The sequence below is a fragment of the Cetorhinus maximus genome, chromosome 6 (assembly GCF_964194155.1).
Source record: "Cetorhinus maximus chromosome 6, sCetMax3.hap1.1, whole genome shotgun sequence".
Classification (NCBI taxonomy): Eukaryota; Metazoa; Chordata; class Chondrichthyes; order Lamniformes; family Cetorhinidae; genus Cetorhinus; species Cetorhinus maximus.
Window position 1 is genome coordinate 48722207 of NC_135884.1, and position 22442 is coordinate 48744648.

The 22442-nt window shown below is 39.5% G+C and overlaps 1 protein-coding gene across 15 annotated transcripts in view; it reads right to left on the reverse strand.

Moving 5' to 3' along the window:
• The window catches only part of foxp1b (forkhead box P1b), a 505775-nt gene that overhangs the window by 33094 nt on the left and 450239 nt on the right, over window positions 1-22442 (reverse strand). For all 15 annotated transcript variants that reach the window (XM_078543713.1, XM_078543710.1, XM_078543714.1 and 12 more), the window contains 5 exons: window positions 14699-14900; window positions 14425-14501; window positions 13906-14007; window positions 6026-6147; window positions 836-905 (listed from right to left, as the gene is read on the reverse strand). In XM_078543713.1, coding sequence (XP_078399839.1) covers window positions 836-905; window positions 6026-6147; window positions 13906-14007; window positions 14425-14501; window positions 14699-14900 — 573 coding nt within the window. The remainder of the gene's footprint in view (window positions 1-835; window positions 906-6025; window positions 6148-13905; window positions 14008-14424; window positions 14502-14698; window positions 14901-22442) is intronic.

Below are 22442 nucleotides of genomic sequence, written 5' to 3' on the forward strand. Positions count from 1 at the left end.
ACCTTTACTGACCTAGCTTTCAATTCCAGATTTAGTAATCAAATTTAAATCCCACCAGCTGCCATGGTGATATTTGAACCCTACAGCATTATCCTGGGCCTCACTAGTGCAGTGACATTGCCACTATGCCACCTCCTTATGTTTCCTAGTCTGCATCAGATGGGTGAGTTTTATCAGTTTTTAACCATGTTGCACAACGGTGAATAGTTCCAATATGGGACAAGAAAAATGTGGCAGGACTTGGCCCGCCTGAAATGCAATTGCACCTCATGTCATGAATGATCACAGGGCACTGTTGGTGGACAAGATACATTACCTCTAGCTGAAAATGGTTGAATGAAAGAAAAGATATAAATGCAAAAAATCCCAATGGAATTAAACTGTCAGGTTTCAGAAAATACAAACTATGTTAATGATAACAGAGGCTGAGCAGAATTCATGCTGTCTTAGTGTTTCCTCCATAGCACCAGTAACCAATAGGGGGTCATGTGACACTGCATCCCATCATTCAATCATTAATAGTTGTGCTGGAGTAATTACATTTATGGTTCTTTTCCCTCAAGCAAATCTCTGAAATAAGATGGTGGAAATTATGATACCACTGATAAATATTAATAAGTGAACTTTTAATTTTTGCCACAATATTCAAAATGTGAAACAACCAGCTAATGCTCTAGTGGCTTACAATGCGTTTGCCCTGGGGCTTTATTGCTTTATACACTTAAAAAGTTTTAAAGAAATTAAATTTTAATATCTAATTAGTAAAAGACTCAATGTGGAGCAAGGGTTCTTGGTACTGTGGACTTTGCAGACTGAATGCATTTGTTGATCTTACCTGTAAAGCAGCATTAAGTGGTGATCCATATGCAAGGCTGGTCTGTATATTTTTTATAATAGAAGGATTGCTGTGTATAAGGAAAAAAAAAGATAAGTAATAGTCACAATTCACTTTGGATAAGTAACTGATGTAGTGCAGGTATTAGTGTATTAAGTTCCATTCTTCTAACAGAGAAAAAATACTTTTAAACTGTTCTCAAAATTGAAAGAAGCTCTTTAACTGACATTGCCAATTTTTTAACCGATTAATTTGAATTTCAAGTTACTGTAATGCTTCTGGGTCCATTTAAAGCATGATTTAAAAAAGGCTTTTAAATTCTTCCTTAAAATCAAACTACAAAATATATTAATTTATTAACTTATTTGGATATCATTCAGCAAATGGATTTGTCTCTGTAGATCTTTGATGTAGACACAGAACAAAATATAATCCTATTTAATCCCTATATAATTTGATTCAAAGTAATGTGCCAAAAATAAAGTGGCATTCTATCCAAATGCATACAATTCAAAGTAAAAGTAGCTGACGTTTGTAATTTTATCAGGAATTCCTGCTGATACTGTTCAAAGACATGACTCACAGAAACAATGTACAGTTTCTAGATCTTGCAATTATTCAGAAAAGTTTGGAGATGATGGGTAATAATTATTATGGCTCAGAGTGTAAAGCTGCTGGACGCCTTTTTATTGAGTGCGAAGGATACACGGTGGAGCCCACTTATTATCTTGGCCTTTTGGCAAGCAAATTAATAAGATTAAGGAGAGTATTAGATTAACCAGGCTTATAAAAGTGAAATGAGAAAGGTTATACAGAGAATGAGAAAGAATACTGCAAGAAACAGATATTAAGCAGGTGAGGCACTGCAAGAGAAGATGACTGGCAGAAAATAAATGCAATATGAATAGTAGATAAATGCAAGCATTGAGATGATAAGATTAATACCGTGGGGTTGTGGGACAGCCAATTTACATGCAGGCTATGCATCATCATTACTTAATTAGAAGTTTACTAAGTTGCGATAATCAAGAAAAGTGACTTTGGCTTGTAGGTTTATATATAAATATAAAATATATGCACAGATACAACTGAACACACAAGTGGATCGCCCATGACATTGTTCATGATGAGTTAGAAGAAATGCTATTTTTTCTTAATTTCTGAATATTATATCATGTAACACATCAGGCTGGATTTTGCCGGACCGTTGGGGTGGGCTAGAGCTGGGAAGGCTGGCAAAATGGTGAGGGAAGGTGTTGGCAAAATGCAGCCTTGGGGCTAGCCGCCCACAGAAGCATGGTTGCTCCCTTCTTTTGGCCCCGGTGGCAGGACTTCTGTTGCCTCCGCAAAATTCCAGCCATCATGTATCATTATGATCATTAATTTACAGTATCTGAAGTTGTCAATATGGGTTTTTTTTAAAACTGATGTTTTGGGAATCGCATGTGCGATTGTGCCCATTTTCTTGTAAAAATGCAAATCCCTGAGTGAAAATATGACATTTATTCTTTTAGTTATTATAATTCCACTTAAGAAGCCATTTTTAATCTCAACTCTCTGGAGGCCAATGATCAAGAGAAATATGGCTGGGATGATGGGTAGGTTCTTTCTAGCCCCAGGGAGGGGTTTTGAAGGTGCAACCGGGGGAAGATCAGAGATAGGGGTATTGGGGACAGTGCCCCATTCCTGTCCATCGTCCGGAGACGGATGAACTTTGGCAGTGGTTACTCAATTAGCAGCAGCAGGTAGTCAATACTGAGCAGTTAAGGGACTAATGACGACGACAGAGAGAATTCTACTGGGATCTTCCCAATTCTGGAGCTGACTCCCACTGTATGCGGACCCTGGCAGCTCTATGGAGACAGGCCGGGAGCCCATCAGAACTGGAGGTTGCATAACCCAAGTATGGGGGCTGCATGAACGAAATGCTGCAGTCATGGACAAAATGAATCCTTCAGAGGGGTTTCTCCTCGTTACAATGGCCTTATCAGCTTCAGGCCTCTTTATTTTTAGAATTGAATCAGTGCTTCTGAGAATGCCTCCAATTTGAGGTGACCTTGTGCTCTCTTTTCTGTTTGAGCAGCATCCACCTCTCTCAGTGGGGCTGCTGGCTGTCTTTAGCTGAGGGCCCTAGGATTCAGCCTGCAGTCTCAGGGATCTGCTTGCTGTCATTAATTGGATGGCGACTAATTAGGAAGTCACCTCCCAGAATATCGTGCTGGAGAGCACATTGGGGTTGGTACCCAGAAAAAAACCTGTCATCATGAGTACCTGATGTTGCAGATTGCAAGCATGTACCAAGCATTTAGCTGTACTGGAAGTGGGTTGGGATTTTGGGAGTTGGCAGTTTTGGGATGGGGAGTTCCTGGGTTTATGTAGCAATGGGGATGGATCTGAGCTTGGTAGCATTGAGTAAAGAAGTAGAGCATAGAAGCATTTTGGTGGAGGTGCTGCAACTTTCCAGTACTGAAGTCGTTGTGGAGTTTAGAAGTAGAGGGAGTTCTAAAGTCGCAAAATACAAAAGAGAAGGTCCTGGGGTTTGGCAGAACTGGGCATTGCTGCAACTTATGGCATGGGATGAGAGTACGGCTCTATAGTCCGACACTGCTGTTCATACACATGCCCCCGTTTATCTGCTCCCTAAACTGGGTAATTTATATGCACGCAAACATATACCCAAGTATCAGCTGCAAAACACAGATTAAGAAACTAATTTGGGCTCTTCTTGTCTGATTGGTACCACATCATGCAGTGCATTTACTACTGAGCCATAAATACAGGGAAACAAAATGATGAATAAAGATCAAGGAGATAGGATAATAAGGAGGCTCCATTCAAGTTTGGAACAATCAGATTACCAAACCAGCCTCATTTGCATTTGCTGGGACCCAAAACATTTTTATGTTTATAGTTGAAATATGTACTGATGCAGAGTATTTTTTCATTGTTTGGAATGGACTCATTGTACATCATAAAGATTTTAAAATATTAAAGAAAAGGTTCATGTTATCATCTTATTCTAATCATCGTGTCAAATAACAATTTATCCTCTGGTCTACATCTACTTATACTATGCCCTAGCTCTCCCCCCTCCCCCCGCACTTTTTAGGTATTCTGCTACTACAATCACATGATGAATTATTCAGCCATCAGGGAAGGAGGGAATGGAATGTGGAATCTTATACAGTCAAATAATGGAATTGGTGTTCTGCCAATGGCAATTTTCTTTCCCCAAAAGTGGTGTCCTCCACTAAACTACTCCAGCCATAGTTGGACAGAAATCTTGTGAAACTCATCCAATAAGTGTCACTATGTTCTACAGCAATTTGAATTAGTATATCTTATTAGGAATTGAGTATTTTAATACTAGGCTATTCCAGGATTCTACCTTTCCAGAACATCTCCCTCCCACCCATCCAGCTGCACTGAAAATAAGCACAAATGTATTGAATTGATATTTTGCTGCATGCAGACAATAGATAAATCATACAGTCTTTTCCTAACTGATGTCATCACTTTGATTGCAAGTTCAACTGTGTATAACCTGCTTTGTATTGCAATGAAATTAGTGAATTTGTACTGAATTTACATTGGACTGTTAGGACAGTAAGTTTAATCTAAGAAATTTTAGTGTCATCTAGCAAACCAGTTGAATTATGATAGTTGGATCAGTGCAGTTAGTGCTATGACCATGCCTGGCAATGGGGACATCTATGCTTGATGAATGAAGTTGCTGAATCCTTTAAGTTTAGTTTAGAGAGATGTGTGATTGTATTGCCCTAATAGATTTAAATTGTTGAGTTGCCATCATGACTAGTTAAGATTTAACATTTGCATTTTTTAACTTTTTATAATATGGTGGGTAACATGGATATGGGCAATGTTGCTTTGATGTAAGCTTGAGTTGTATTGGAACTGAACCTTTGCATTTGGTGAAAGTGACACTACGCAATGTGTTATTAATTTTCACATTTGAAGCGGGATATACAAGTGTTGGTAGCTTTGTGCAGCATTTTTCATGATGAATGTTTGGCACCTGTTGAAATATTTGCGAAGCATAATGCTCTAGTGATTTTACTCCTTGATCAGTTTTCATCTTGCTTCATCTATACAGATCTGATCTGATAGTTTTACTAGTAACCATTCACAGGAGGCCTTTCTGTATTGACTGTAAAAACCAATGGCCAACTTCTATCTATGCCAATGTTCAGTTATTAGGATTATAGTATTCTTAAGAGATTCTCATAAGAAATTATTCTTCTGTGGTTAGATTCTTGTGATCATACCGTAAATAATAACGGGGAGCAGTTCTAATAATGGGCTGCATGGTTGAGTTTGGAACAAAATTTCATGATGCAACTTGAACCTTCTCTTTAACCAAATACTGGATTTTCTAAAATAGAGCTTTTTATAGAAATACTGCACTTTGAATAAATTGCAATTTTATCAACAAAATGATCTGCAGCTTCAATTCGACAACTTACACTACAGAAACAGTTATTCTTATTTGACGTATTAATACTCAGGGCAATCTGACAGATAGTAACCATGCAATGCAAAGCAGAAGCAAAATAGTAGCAAGCAAAAGCTCTTACTGTGCAAAATGTTCATCAAAGTTTTCATCAGGATAGTATTTTCGAGGACGGCCTCGTTGAATGTGGCGACCGCGTTTAAATTCTTCATCATCAACAGTCCAAAAGGACCCAAACTCATCCTCTACTCTGATAAAGCACTTATGCAGTGACAAATTGGTGCGTATAGCACCCTGGGATTATAGCAGCAGTCAAGCAGATGCGATGGAAAAGACAAACAAGGGTAAGGGTATTTGGGAGAGAACGAAAATCACACACAAGGGTTGGGTAAGGGAAAGGAGAAAAAAAAATGAAATAAGCAAATGGTTTGTGGGGTTAATATGTGTAGCCTGCAAGCAGAAGCATATGATGCAGAACACTAGGCAAGCAGATGGAAAGGACATGGGGTGGGCACCATGGCATACACAGGGGAAAACAAGGGGAAAGGACCCTGTGACAAAGCACTTGCTTTCCATGCCCCACATTTTCCTAGACAGCAAGAATATAATAAAGCGACACCCTCCCCTCCATCACCTGCAAGCAGCCATAAGCTGTAGGTTAAACTACATGGGAGCTAGCTATGCTAGGAGATTCAAGCAATCAAACATGGTGGACATACCCACTGATCTTTTGTGGCCTTCGTTTTTGGAATTCTATTTCGTCCACTGTCCATACTGCCCCTTTAACATTTTCTACTCGAACAAAACACTTGTGAAGACTAAGATTATGGCGCACTGCATTCTATAGTAAGTACAAAGAAGAAAACATTCAATATTGTATCTAAAAGAAAGGAAGTATAAATCGTAAGTGTTGCCAAGGCCAGACTAAAGAATTACAGAATTCAATCCTGCTGTGAGTGTTTTCAATAATGGCAGGCTCTTGTCAAACTACCGTATTTCATCAATAATTAAGTCTTTGATCTTTTCAGATAAATACTTTGTGGTAAAATATTGCATCCGTGCCATTTCCCTACAGCCAAAAAAGTAAAGCTTACTTGGTTTGTTATAAAAACTGTGACACAATTCCAAATACTGTAACAGACAAGCTATTTTCCCTATAGGTATTCTCATCAAATTTAGAAGAAAGAACAATGCATGAGACAGCAACATTTTTCACTTAATGATTGGCATTAGGAATCAGCGTGTAAGGGGAGTCTGAATAGGAAGCTCAAATTTGTACTTTGATTATTTGCAGTATTAGTAGTCACAATATGCATTTCTGTACTTATACAGGATAATCAAAACTATGTATGAACTGAGCAAATTTGCAATGGGGAAGAACTATGTATAGATCTGAATTAGGAAATTCAGCCTGATTTGGGAGCTACACTGGAGCTCAGTCCCACATGACAGTTCACACAAACAGCATTACTGGTACCCTTTATTGTTCCAACATTGCAGTTTAAACATATTTTTATTAAAACACTACTGTTTATTTTATTATATTACCAAATGGATTAACCTTGAAAATACATTTTAACAGTTGATCAACCACGTAGAGCAGAATTCAAGATTGTTGAGAGTTTTGGCCACAGGTAACTAATCTGGCCAAACTAATTCCACTTGGGATTCAATAGCCTTCAAAGGATGCCGTTATCCTGCATGTCCAGACTGGGTTTGAATGATGCTCACCAAGGTGGGACGCAACGCTCATCTACAATGTCACCCAGGCCTGATTATGAAGCCACTATATTAACAGTGGCTGAAGCATGCATATACGTGTTTCAAAAAACTCTTATTGATGGATAAAGTAAAACTATTTAATTTGTTCATATATTTAATGCTAAGTCCAGTAAGTGTCTATTACATAGTTAAGGTTTGGAAAAATATATATTTGGTGAAATGGCAATATTTTGCAATCATTTCTTTTTGACAATCAATTTAGTAAATTGCAGTAACTTTTAACAAAGACTTAAACCCAAATTGAAATGACTAGAAAAGAGTGCATTTTTCAAGTTATTGCTTCAGAATAATTGTGGCATCACTCATTTTGAGAAGTCCTATGAAAATCTTACCCATAAGTGAACACAATAACACCTTCCAGAGCTACAACCCTTTAGTTAGGCCATATTCCACTCTTAATGAAATAGTATTAATAAAGTAAACAGAGATTGCTTCTGACTTGTCAGAATCAGTTGAGGCTTCTGCCCTATAGCAGTATGTTTAAAGAAAAGTCAAGGAAAGGATCACAAGTTATTACTGAAGGCATATGTATATCTGATTTTCACAGGCAATTTATATGCAGGCTGGCTATTCATAAATACATGGAAGCCACTTTCATACATAGCGAACTGATTCTGAGTTTCTGCAATACTGCATGCTGCCATGCAGGACTGAGTCACAGTAGGGAAGATGAATGTTCATCACTAAAATGTGCCCCGTGGAAGGACTGTCAGCAGTTGGTGGAGCATTCTGTTAAAGAGTTGAATGAATCTACTGAGCTGATACTTGTCAAAGTCACAGCTGTAGATCTGACATGTTGAAGATGGACTAAATCTGCCATGTCGTTTAAATAAGGTGCACGCATCTTCAAGAATCTTTAGATGAGAGAAGTCTTATTTTTACACAAATGCATAGACTGCAAAAATACAAAACAAAAATGGGGCTACATTTTGGGGTATGCAATATTCAGCATGTAAGAAACATGTAACAAATTGGTAGTGCTGCATGTGTTAAGGCACGAATAAGATAATATTGAAGAACAGCCCCATCCCAGTTTTAATTAATATCAAGGTCAGGGATGAGCAGCTACTGTATTAAAGCACTGGATGTGACTGAAAGATCTGAATCTTAACAGCCAGTCATACTCATCTTTTCCCTAGAGGGTTCGTTATGGCCACTGTGTATTCTGTCATCCTACGAAAGATGATGGATACACAGCAAACAAATCCATTTCAGATGGGGTGTCTTCATATGGCACCTCTTTGTTAATGGCTGAAGAGGCCAATTCTTGAGATGCAGGCTCTGCCTCAAGTGCCGCACATGAAACTACCAAGTGTTGTTGTGGGTTATTATTTTCAGCATTGGCGCCTGCTGCCAAGCCGCAGTAGCCACTGGTCATTGTGGTTGTCACTATTTTCCTCTTTTATCAGTTAGTGACTTCCAGGTGCAATAATCAACATCTAGGGCCTTCATGTCATACTTGCAAGCATCCTTGAAGCAGAGCTTTGGGCATTGTACTGGTTGTCTAACTCCAGCTACCTGACTGTAGAGAAAGTCCTTGGGTATGCGAACGTCCTCCATCCTGCAGATGTGCCCGAGCCAACGAAGCTGCCACTGTTTGATGAGCGCTAACAAACTTGGGAGCTCTACCTTGGAGAGGACTGCCAAATTCATGTCTTTGTCCTGCCAGGATATACCCATAATGTACTGCAGACTGTGAAGATGGAAATTGTTGAGCTTCTTTTCTTGTTAGCTGCAAGTCATCTGTGGCCACTGTGTGGCATGTATTAAAACAGGCCAGGGCCACTTCTAGTAATGCTTTGGGCAGGTTGATACAAATAATGACAGTATTGACCTTTATAGAGGTATATGAAGCATAGGCCTTCTTATCCTAAGAACAGTGTATGTTCAAGGGTTGGGTATTGGCAAGGAAGATAAATTTTCCACATAAAAGAAAGGGAAGCTAAACTTTTCTTCTCAGATGTTCTCAGAAATTATTTTACATAATTTTCCCTTCTGAGAATGCATCCAAACTGCAGTCAGAATTGCAGTTAACTTTTTATTTTCTACCTTAATGTAGGAAAATAAATGCAATTGAACTCACCTGCTCTATCACATGCAGTAATGACTTCCTGAGTATAATTTTGAAGGAACAAAATAGCAGAGACATTCTAGCCTTCAAACACCTTAAGAGAGTTAGGTGGAGCTTCTGAAACTCGTTACTTTGTCAAGTACGACACAACAAAAACTTTCCAAGCCTTGTGAAACAAAATAGGGACTTACCCTTCCCTCATAAAAGACTTTCCATTTGTCCTCTTTATCTATTTTGATAAAAACCTATTTATTTGATCCTTCTGCTAATTTGAAGCAAAAGACCTAATTGTAACACAGATATTTATACAATTCAGCAAAATATTCTACAAGTATGAGCAATGTCTTCATTTTTATATAATGTAGTCAATTTCTATTGTGTGTCCATTATTTTCCTATTGGAACTGTTCAAGAATGAAGAATTTGTTATGCAATATTATTTAATAATTTTATATGGTAAAATTTCTTGGGCGCTTTCAATGACAATCATCTTTCTGTTTAGATGCAAGTTCAAGAGCTCTACACATATGGTAGGATTTACTATAATTAGAATGGGATCAATTTCTGAACAATAAATTGCTTTGCAGTTTTTTTAGTTTATTGCTTCAATTGTGTTACATTGCTCAAGTAACACAAGTTACCTATAGTAATAATGCATAGTGTATAAACAAATGTTCTTTGGGCTGTAAATATGATAAAAATGTGTAAGCTAGGCTAAAATTTAGGCTTTTGAAAAGAACAGCTAGAATGTGTGGTAAGTATGAGTTTGTTGCATATATTCAAAGGGAGTTGGATATTAGATGAAGGCCAGACTGGGCTTTGAATTATTTCCCATTGTGGTTGAATAGACTGCCAACTCTCACTGTCTAGGTTTGCACACGAGAACGACATCTCGAGAAACATTCTGGAGGATAATAAGGACCTGTGGGTTCTATAGCCCATCAACTGTTAGCACGTTTAAGAGAAAATACAAGAAACAAATATATCTACATGTATTATTAAAAAAAATACAGTATTACGGATTTAAGTAATCCCAGTGGTCCATTTGGTTAGCAGTTACCAATGAGATGCCACAAAATGAACTACGTTTTCAGGACTTTCTATCGGTTATCATTATAGCATTTCTTAATCCACTTCCATTTGTGCAGCAACAGCTACGAGTGGATTCAAGGCCAGACTTGGCATAGAGCCATCAGAAGCTATGGCCTGAATCTAGGGTAGTCAGAGTGCCCATGCTAGCCAAAATGAACATCTGGCTTAGAAACTCAGGAACCAGAATTTAGAGTGCAGCACTGAGTTGAGTCTGTGTAGGGCAAGAACACAAGCACCAAGACAGCTCTGCATTATGTGGACAGCAAAGGGTTTGGGTCGGACATAAATTAGGGATAATGGTGGATCATAGGGCAACATTTTACCCCCGTTGGGGGAGGAAGTGCGGGAGCGGCCGCAGGTGGACGGCTTTCCGATCGGCGCCCCCGGTCAGGAGGGGCGCCGCCATTTTGCGTGGGTGGGCCAATTAAGGCCTGCCCAGTGTGACGTCCATCAGGAAGCACTACGTGCTCCCTGTGGTGGTGGGGGCGGGGGATTCCCTGAGCCGGGAGTGCGCTTTTTCGCGCATGGGCATGAAAGAGCGCACAGATCTCCCTGAGGCAAAGTGCTGCCTCAGGGAGATCATCTCCAATTTGAAACTTTAAATAAAGGTTTTTTAAAAATTTCCTTGCCATGTCCCCTCATGTGACACTGTCACATGAGTTGGGAGATGTCCATAACTTTTATTGAAATCTTTAATAAAAATTTAAATACCCTCATGAAACCTCATCCCGCCCGTGGACGAGGTTTCATGCTTTTTCCGAGGCCTGCCTGGGCTCCCGGCCTGCCCGCCAACCTTAAGGTTGGACAGGCAGGTCCATCAATCAGGTTAATTAGTTTTTTAATGGCCTTAATAGACCGTTGACTGTTTGGCGGGCGCACAGCCCAATCAACTGCGTGCCCGCCCAACTGAAAATCTAAATGTTGCGGGGTGACGTCGGAACGCACGCCCGAAGTATCCCCACGTCATTTTATACGTCGGCGAGTGGGCCCTGCCCCTGCTCGCCAACCAGAAGATGTTGCCCATAAGCTCAAACTGGCTTCAAGCCTTCAGGGCAAGTGAGAAGGAAGGTGAGTCAAGGAAGAGATGAGCAAAATAATGAGACAATCTGTTTGATAGATACATAGAGAAATCAGATGATCTACAGGAGAGTGTAGGTCAAGTTTTTTTTAATTCATTCTTGAGATGTGAGCGTAACTGGCTAGGCTGGCATTTATTGCCCAACCTTAATTGCCCTTGAGTGTATAGAAATGGGAGGAAAAAGTCAGAAACAAAGATATACAGAAACAGTAATAGAAAGTTGGTTATAGTTATGCTCAAAAAGAAAGAGAAATGCAAAGAGTTAAAGAAAAAATTGGAGGACAGACAGAAAGACAAAGAATTAGAAATTGCAGGACAAACAGAAAAATAGTTAGAGCCAGTCTTGTTATGAGTAGATTTATACTGTTTGTCACACTTAGATTTATTTTCTAGGAGACCTGGGAGCATGTCCCCACCAAAAAAAATCATTTTCTTGCATTTCCAGCCATTTTGGAATATACATTGTACACCAGTTGTACACTACTTTATGATGTGCAAAAACACACTATAACACATACACTACCAGCAGTTTTGTTGGATCAGTGAGGAATAACTGAGTTATCAGGCCAGTTAACCTGACAATCTGCAGTCATCCAACTATCAAAGGTCTCTTAAAAGCCACCTATCCACAAATATCCATCAACTACAAGGAGCTAGTCATTTACGACCAGCAGTTAGTCACTCATTCACCATCAGCAGAAGTAAGGGCTGAGCTATGAAACTTTAGACTGTGAGAGAAGGGCAATGGAATCATCAGCAATGCCACAGAAATATATGGCAGAGTTGTTTATTGTATTAGTTTATCTTTAGATCTTTCAGTGAACAATATGTATATGACTGGGACCATGAATTCCAGTGTCATCACAATCTGTGGTCCGAAATGTGGCCTTATGATAACTGACACCTCTACGGGTAATAACTCCTTTATGCTAGGGCTCATTTGAAGGAAGCATTGTGTTTTAGAATTTGAAAAGATAAATTGAGGAATGATATTAATTTAACATACCAGAACAAAAAACAGTTACCAAGTTACTTGGGGATATAGTCTCCTTGATGGATTTCTTTAACTGACTTTGCTCCATTTTGAATTTGCAATACAAGAGCTAGACTACTTGTGAAACTATTTCACCTAAAGTGCCCTTATTGTTGACCGTAGGCACTTGCAGCTCAGCAAATGAGTAGTGAGCTCACAGAAAGAGATAAATGAAAGCTTTTTCCATATACACAAACTATGTGCTCTGCACTGACATGATGGGCCAGATCTTCTGATGCCAACCATTGTGAACGTTGTGGAGCCCAGTTTACAAGTCATCGGAAGTCCTGACATGCGCACAAGCGCTGTAACTGCCCGGGAAGTTTAAACTTCTGGTGGACTTATTTATGCAGCCCAGGACCCTCTGCGAATGTGCCTCATACTGATCTCCGTGCCGGAGACTTGGGCTAGATAGGCGCTACTTACCCGTATACTTACCCTAGAATTGTTACACTGTTTAATCTCTGCTGTAGCTCTGTGATTAATAACATAACTCAACCTGCAACCCACATCACTGACCTAACTACCCACCCCCATCCAACTGCCCACACCACCCCCCGACCTGACTGTCCACACACCCCTGACCAGACTGCCCAAAACCCAGCACAACTGCCCACCACCTCCAACCTGACTTCCCATTCTCCCCCTGTCACACACCACCCCCGACCTGTCTGCTCACCCTCCCCTGACCTGACTGCCCACCCTCCCCACAACCCAACTGCCCACTGCCCCCACAGAAACCTCTCCAGCTTGATTATCCACCCACCCGCTACCCACCCACTGAAAACCTTTGAGATCTTTAAGCACTTACCCAAATACTGCAGCTGATGCTGTATAGAGGGGAGGGGTGGGGGGCCATGTCCTTTTTGCTGCTCCTGTTTGCCATTCCTCTCTGTGGATGGCTGAGCTGAAGCATCGCTGTTGCAGTGTGACAGGGAGTCCTGACTGGAAGGACATAAAAAGTTAAGGGTGCAGCGATCTTCGCAGTCAGCAGCGATCGCCCCAGCATCGTCGCTGACTGGAAGATCTGGGCTGATATCTTCTTCCTTTATTCTATAGATTCCAGATGAGCAGGCACAGCTCCAAAACTTGTGGCAAGCACAGACTATGGAATGGACTATGGTACGTGGAAGGACATGAAGCACAAGGACAAAGACTGCATCTTCTGTTTGCATTGCAAGGCAAACAGTCATTCTTTCATCTAATTAGTGTATCATGCCTGAACATTTGCAGCACATTTAGTTGAGATGACAGGATGATTATCTAGTATCGTTGTGTACTAGCAGTGTTGCATGTTTGTTATATATAAAATACAATAAAGACACAAGTGAAAACACCTACTGTTTCTTTTGGTATATTCTACAGATCAAAGAAATTTTAACTCTGAATCTCAACATAGGTGTTTAGATAGCTGGAAATTTATGGCAAATACCCCAAAGTCAGATGCAATGTCTTGTTTACTTTGAACAAGAGAATAGCTGGGATTCTCAGGTTTTAACGCATGGAACTCATTTAGAACATTTTTAAAAATTATAATTAATTACCTTCCATGTAGCTGCATTGCGTCTGAAGTAGGCAAACATTCGTGTAAACCAGTTATATATTTCATTTAGTGTTAGCTGCTTTTCTGGAGATTCAAGAATTGCCTGAGACAAAAATACAGTTTGTGATATGACAATCATAGATGTTTCTTTTAATTAACAGAAACATATTAACTTGAGGAAGAAATTCATATTCTTAAATTACCTTATTTCAACGCTAAATGTGTTTTAATGTAGATTAAGAGAAATGTGAATTATAACAAAGATAATGGACCTTGACTAGATTATTTTCATAATTACCAAATTAATTTTCTTATAATTATGCATTTCTATTAAAGCAAAAAGTAACTACAGCAAGATGCATAATACTTAGAGGTGCTTCAACATTGTGAGCACCAAGTCACAGTATCATTTGTTGTTTATCAATTTACAAATCAGTTTTCATGGGTTTTAAGTGCTTGACAAATTTGTGTCCTTACTTAAGCATCCAATTGTTTTCAAAAATTCAAGAGTTGTACTCACCTGCCTTATTAATGAAGCGTATGTGAAGGGAGGTCTAACATCTGCATTCTTGTAGAACTCTTGATTTTGAGCAATGTCTGTAAATAGCCACAGACGTCTGTTAAAGTCCAATTTATAGGGGAAAAAAACATATGGCTCTAAAGTTGCACTGCAAAAAATATATATATTACAGCTGATACATTCTCATTATAATTTTAAAAGTAATCTTTCATCAGGTAATAATTACAAAGTAAAAACTGAATACATCAATGACTACCAGAACAAAAGCTCCTACCTGAGGATATTGGCACATTGTACTTGTCTGGGTACCGCCTCCGGATGGGCCCCATGCTATGCATGCTGGTTGGGGTAATAACAGAGGGTCCCTGTGTGACTGGGGTAATGGGGGTTGTTGGTGTTGTAGGGGTGTGAGGTAAGCTCTGTGGAGATGCCTCAGATGCAGTCTTTGATAACGTGACGTTCGATACCAGGTTCAGCTACAAAGATAGATTGAGGGTGAGATTTGGGTAATGGTGGAAAAAAAGGAGAAAGGGGAAAGCTTTAACAGGCTTGACAAATAACAGTGCGAATCACACCTACCACTGTGCTGCCACTAATAAGCTACAGAGGAAGCAGACAATCTCAGCTAATTAAAAGATGAAATTGTATTGAAAGGACTCTAATTAAGAGATGCTTATGGAGGTGATCTAATGATTAAATGCTGCATCAAACTGACCCCATCATCAGCCTATAGTGACACAAGATGTCTGAAGAATTCTTTATCGAAACAGTAATTTTTTGAGGAGGAGGCAGTGATATTAGCAATAATAGCTATGAGGTAAACTAATTAAAGTGGAGCTCTGAAGCCAGAGTGGCTGTAAGCAGCTGTTCTGTTCTAGCTTGCAGCTGCAGCCATTCCAAACCAGCTCCAAATCTCAACAGAGGCACTCCAGTCAACTGGAAAATTTCAGACTGACCTTTGCTCTCGCTATTAATTTGGAGGAAAACTAATGACACAAATACATATTCCCACAAAATTGTTCTAATTGCTAATTTGCCAAAGGAACAGAGTTTCCAAATTAAATATGACTGCAGTTGGTAGAAAAGAAAGCACCAATACGTGCATCGTGGGGAAAGGTGTTTCATCTATGACAATCACTTGTGAATTGCGTTAACAAATTAATGGAATGTCAACTCTGTCAATTGCTTTGGAAGTGTCACTTTTCAATTTTTTTTTGATAACGGCATCAATTACTGCTGATGAGATTCAGCCTGCTGTAGCAATGGAGGCAGAAGGGTTCAGGTGAAAAGTGTATCACCCATGTTTAACACCTCACCCTTCTGCACCTCCTTGTTCACAAGTTCTCCAATTACCAGAGTCCTGCTAATAGTCATTATCTGGAGGTTATGCACTTGCTTACTTTAAAACACCACACAATTACAGAATTCCATCACAGATCAGCCCTATTAAATAACCTTTCCAAACACAAGTGAAAAACTATAAAGGCAAACAGACATGGTTTAGTTTAGTAATGCTCAAGCTATTTGGTTTTCTTTTAGATCTCTTGGCTCACTGCACAGTAAATAAAATTTTAATCACAAGTCTTGTCTTCTATCAAATATTAAGACAAGGGAAGCAGGTTGTAATTATATAAACTTGAAATTTATAATCTACAAAAACAAACAAAAATAGTTTTCATAACATGCCTTTAAAGAATCTAATGCATATTTAAATAAGGACAAAAGCTGTAATTTTTTTTTTACAAAAGCTACATTCCCCAATAAAAGGAATAAGTAACGTGTTGTTAATGCAATATGATGTTATATTCACTAATATAGAAGTATTAGGATATTTCAAAAGGTGGTGCGAAAAAAGCTGCAAGAAAATGAGCATGCGCCACAGCACATCTTCCCTCACCTCAAACGCCCAATATACTTTTAACCTAATATATTTAAAAAATCCAATCTTTTAACAATAGTTAAGAATACTTGTTTTTTGCTGCAACCAGCTGCTGGTTAAATGCCAAGATTTAAAAAAAGTTACTATAGACAGCCAGGAAACTGGAGCACTGTTTCATCCTCTTGCTATTTTCAAGACTCTCAGCAGCACTACTTATTTTGGCTGAGTTTGACATTAATATTTATTTTCTTTTACCATATTCTTACAAAATCTTTAAAATGAGACAGTTTTCTTTAACAAAACTGGTCACTATTTAAAAATCTAAACGCTATGAATCACATTTCAAATTAACTATCTTTAGGGCGTTGCCTTGAAAGCATTTTCCATCAGAATTATTTATTTCAACTCAGGCTCAGGTATTTCCCAATTCACACATTTTTCCACCAGTTTAGCAAATTTAATGTGAAAATAAATTAACCTTCAAGACAGCATACACTGCACATTGCTTTCTATAGCTGAAGCAACTCCGTAAGACAAACATGTTAATTTTTATATTGATCACCTGCTAGGTGCTGTTGAACAGATTTAGAAGTGCCTTGAACTGTTCATAAATCCCTGGCAAGAATTTTTTACCCTTTGCTATAGATATCATTTTTACTATTAACTATGTGAAATGAGAAATGTATAACAGCTAATGGAAACATCTTACAAAGTGCAATGTTAATTTTGGTCTGTCTGTAAACTGCCAGATTGAATAAAACAGTAATTTGCAAAGTGAAATCTCTTAACAACAAAAATTGGTATTCTCAGCTTGCTTTAAAAGGTAGCACTTAATGATGCATAATTCTGCTAATAAACAGTATGCTCACATTCTGACATCTGTTACCCAGCACAATGATTAATCATCAGTGCCCACTTCTCCTTGGTAATAAGACAATATTAATATTTATCAATTGCATGGGTTATTCTGTTCGTCATCGGAAAATAATTACCAAGTTACCAAGCATGCAAACTGAAACACACTGACGATGGAATGCAGGTTAACTATCGGTACATTTTGTGTTGAGATGCCAATTGTAATTGCCACATAAATTTCAATTTTACAAAGCAAAATATTGATAACAAAACAATGTGTGTGCTCCATTGATACTCTGGAAACTGTTACTGCCAAGTGTTCTGCACTCCTATTTACAAAGATGTTTCAGTCTTTTGACGTAAAATGGCATTGAAATCCAGACATTATGCAGTGGTAAATATTTTTCCGTACATCGACTAGCTTGCCTTTAATACAATTTATAATGTTGAGCTTATTTTAATCCTTACTCTGGAGTTAAAGAAAAGATTTGGAATAAATACAGGCTTAAAACTAAATCACTATCATACAGGAGTGAGATGTTTAAAAATCCTAATATAATGGTACATGACAATGGAAAACCTTAGACTGGGTGGCTATTGTTTCTCTATGTTAGAAATTCCATTCTTTCAGAACTACCAAGGGTATGTAACATTACACCATATATGTGGTTATTCTATTTCCAGTGGTGTATGACTTGCACTGCATCATTCCTGCTGAAACTACTTTTTCAACACCCATTTCACATGTCATTAAAAGGCTGTCATTCAAAGCACTGCTCAATTCTTAAACAGAGCCAGAACAGTTCTGAATCTTGAGACTTGTCTCTTTCTCAAATTCGCTTGGCTTGGTTGGGTGAGCTAACAACATCTCTCAGCCAAACCACTAGAAAAAGCACCACAATGTAACAGAGTACTTGATCTTTCATGGGAAGAGGATAGGGAAATTGGGAGAACCTGACCCCAAACTGTCTTACTTTTCTGGCTGGAGTTGCTAGTAATTGGTTCAAGTGAAATGCAGTATTATTTTAAAAATCATTTACTATCATTTATACAAAGTCTATTTTAAGACAATTATAATTACCTCATAGTGCCAAGTGAAATATATATATATATAAAATGTATATGTATAGGTGACATCTAATGTGTAGATTTGGTTGTAGAAAAGTTTAACACAGAGTGAAACTATTGCATTTTTCCTCATGAAAAACTCCTCCACATATTCATTCTGAGGTAGCATGTCTGACCAGTGAAGGGTTTGCAATGAATGCCTTATAGCTATTTTTGAAATATTACATGAGTGTTTCTTTTTTTCACCCTGCATATTTAACTCCTTAGTGTCACACGTACTCAGTTATTCCTCAACTGGGCACTTTAATAAACTAGCATTATCATAACTGAACAATCTGAAAAGTGTTAAAGTGATTATGATGGGACCACCTACCCTGACCATAGCAGTCACTGGTTGGGATTATTTAGCAGCTACCCTATAATATGCATATTTCCCTTGACAATACTACTGGTGCTCTGCCAGCTAAAATCATTTATACATTCCATTTGTGATCTTGGTTAGTTTCAATTTAGAAATAGAACATTGAACAGCACTCACTCAAAACTTAAATATAGACATGGCAACCTAGAAAACTAGTGAAAGCTGGCGTAAAGCCTTTAACAAAGCTGACAAAGCACCAGTAAAGCTGGCAAATTACAAAAAAATTGCTCTGTATATAAGTCCATGACATAAAAAAGCAAGGAACTGCAGACAGATTGCAGTAGGACACACAGGCTTGTAACTTAAGGCATAACCAACATTCCATTACTAGTAATGAAGAAAAAAAATGAGCTAGTACATGAAAGTCAAAAGAGGAAAACAAAAGTAGTGAATACACATCACCCCAGAAAAAAAAAGATTTTTGATAATTTATTTGGTACGTTTCCTAGGGTATTTAGAATCTATACTGAACATAGACATGATAATTTTAAATCTAAAGCAAAGGAATATTATGAAAGTGATTTTCTATTTGCCATTTTGGGGATACTTTCTTTATACTCCAGTAATACCCCAGATTTTTACTCCCGGGTCGGGTGCACAAAGACAGGAGAATTCCTGGCTCTATGAACCCAACGTTTAAAAATGGCCACCCATAATTGGGATTTTTGTTCTGGGCTCGATTGGAAGTTGGGCCTGCCACCCTGGAATGAGTGTGGCAGGGTGCAAAGGTAGGCTGGGTGCTCCATTTAACTTATTTTTTAAAAAATTAAGAAAATACAGCCCTCCAGTCCTCACACCGCAACCTCTCACACACTCCCCATGCCCCATCCATGCCACCTCATGCAATCCACTTCACCATGGTCCCTCATACCTCCTATGCTAACCCATACCCCTCTACCCACACCTCCTATATCGCCCACATCCCCACGGCCCTTTATATCCCCCTTTGCCAACTCATGCCAACCCATGCCCCCCCCACCACCCTTTGCCCTTAACCCCTCCATGCAAACTCACCTAGTATTCTTTGACAGTTCCTTAACAGCTTGACAGTTCCTTGGCAGCTTTGACAGTTCCTTGGCAATTCTGACAGTTCCTTGGCAGTTCTGACAGTTCCTTGGCAGTTCTGACAGTTCCTTGGCAGTTCTGACAGTTCCTTGGCAGTTCTGACAGTTCCTTGGCAGTTCTGACAGTTCCAATGAGCTTGCACCAGTCGATGGCAAAAATCCCAAAAATGGCCAGGAATTCTAAGTCCCATCCCCTATCATGGCATTTCCTATTTTGGGAGGCAGTACTGGAGTCAGGCCGGGATCGCGCATGTGCAGTTTATGGAGGCAGTTGGCCATTTAAATCACCAGCTGCTTCCACTGAAGTGGGATTTTACAAGGCCAGGAGCGTGAAACCCCAGAGCCTCTCCGTCGTAGTGAAAATCTGGGCTTTATTTTACATGTGGAGAGAATCCTTTTCTTTCCCAAGAAAGCTAAAGTATGCAAGATTAAATTCAGATTTAATCCAACTAATCAATGCAATCACCTCCACACCAACTGGCGGTACATATCTTAGGGAGGGTGCAAAGGCATGTTCCAGTAAAAGTTCTTCTCTGTTAAAATAGCACTTTTGTCAGTTTAAATAAGATTGTATTTCACAATCAATGTGATTTAAACCCATGAAAAATAGTGACATTTGGAAAAAGTTACCACCATAATTATCACTCTAACTCCCAAAATGCCACTTATGGTCAAAATTCCACTTTGAAAGTTATAAGCTGCAAACAGTATCATGATTCTGAGACTGGCTTTGGTCATAATTGTAGTCAAGGCCATAAGATATGCCCTGTAATTTCTGTATGAGGTTCAGTTCAGTGTGGGATAGATTAAAGCTCCTAAAATCAGAAATTAGTCAAATAAATATTGGTTAGTCTGCAGACTATTAGGCACAAATGCCCAAATATCTGGAAAAGATCCTTGTGACTGAAGTTATCTCAAATGGTTTAAACCACGCACCAGAAGCAGGTATCCACAATCTAAAGAAATTCAATGTGTGTCTTTTTGATCACAAAATTCAGTTGTGCAGCACCCAAATTTTCAGCACTACAGCTGACATTTTGGTATCCAAATGATGTCTGCATCGCACGCGCACAATTCTGGTGCAGATGGTCCTGGATGCCATTTGGTAAGTCATTAGCCCAGGCACTGTGAACGTGTGCTGGAAATCTGCAGAGTAGTTAGATAGCGATATTAGTCAGCTGTAACACCAATCTGATGCCAGCTATGCCATTTTTGACCTGAACACTATAGTTAACGCCCCTCATTTACCCTCGCACAGCTGCATTATTCTTGGGTCTTGGGTCCACAAATATGATAAAGAAGTTGGCCATCACTTCCATGCTGGAAAGGATGAACTCCAAACTCTATGTATGCAAGGCTCATGCTGGACTCCATGTTCTTTGATAGTGACTGTAGGCTCTCTGCCAAGCCTGCCAATGCACCTACCATTTCTCTCTGCATATCCATTAGCTTTTACCTTTAATCTATGCCATCAAAGTCCTCATCTGAGTTCTCCACAGCAGAAATCATGCCCAACTTCACCCTCTGGATACCTTTTCTCTCTGCCCTGGCTGCAGGTTGACTCATCGCGTGTAGATCCTGCTTCTCTAAGTTACTCAATAAAGGATGTGCAGAGTCAGTATCTGAGTTAACAGCTAAGAGTGAGAGATTAAGTAATGGTGTTTCATCACCATCAGTCTCTTGTTCCTCTTCCACTTTATGCTCCTGCACCACTGCCTGGCCAGGTGGCAGTTCTTGGGTATCTAAAAGGAGAAAGGCACAAGGAAAAGGCTGTGGTGAGGGGAAGAGGAGGAAAGCAGGAGGTGCACACTTAGACCATCTGCAACTTGTAAATCCATAGAGATTATTGGTTGGGGTGGGGAGGGGTGTGTGGATGTGAGGAGGAGGATTAGGTATAGTATACCATCACCTTCAACGTTTTCAATCCCATCACTAGCCACGGCACCAGACATAAGCACTCCAGTGATGGAAAGCAGTGCCTCCTCGATTGGAGTAAGGACATGTAGCTGTGCTTGTCCCCAGCTGGTTAGGTGCTGCTGCCCGTGCTTGGGTGCCACCTTGTCCAGCAAGAGAGAGGAGAAAGTGTGTTGGTGATTGAACCTGTATGGGTGATATGCCTGTCATGGTGGAATAGCTGAAAATGTGCGTAAGCTGTTGAATATTAGTGTGAAGCAGTGCTAAGTGTTTGAGGGTGAGGAGAAGCTAGGTGGGTCATGTTTGACAGAGAACATGGGTAGGTGAATGAAGCGGGTACAGGCTGGTGTGGCGTCTTCAGTTGTGTGAGAGCATTTGAAAATGCATTCACTCACCTTGACCACAAGTGAGATCACTGAACTTCTTGTGGCACTGTATCTAGGTTCTCGGAGCTACACTGCTGGTATTGACTGTGGTGGGCATCTGCTCCCAATGCCTTCACAGTTTCCTGGTTCCTGTGGGTAGAAGGCCTCTCTCTTCCTGTCCACCTCCTGCGCCAAGCCACCTATCTTGCATTGGAGAATGCTCTTCATCCTGTTCCGCCATTATTCAGTGTTCCTGCTCAAACAGTTTGTCAGCCACATCTAGCATATGCTGCAGTTCTAAGTACTGCAGGGTAGGTTTAACCTCGCTAACCATGCATGAACTTGGGTCCCCTGCTGAGGCATGTAGCTACTCAACAAAGTGTTCAGTGCTGGCTGCATGCTAAAATCATGGTAATGAGCAGATAGTATGAAGCTTATGTGCAGACTGCATT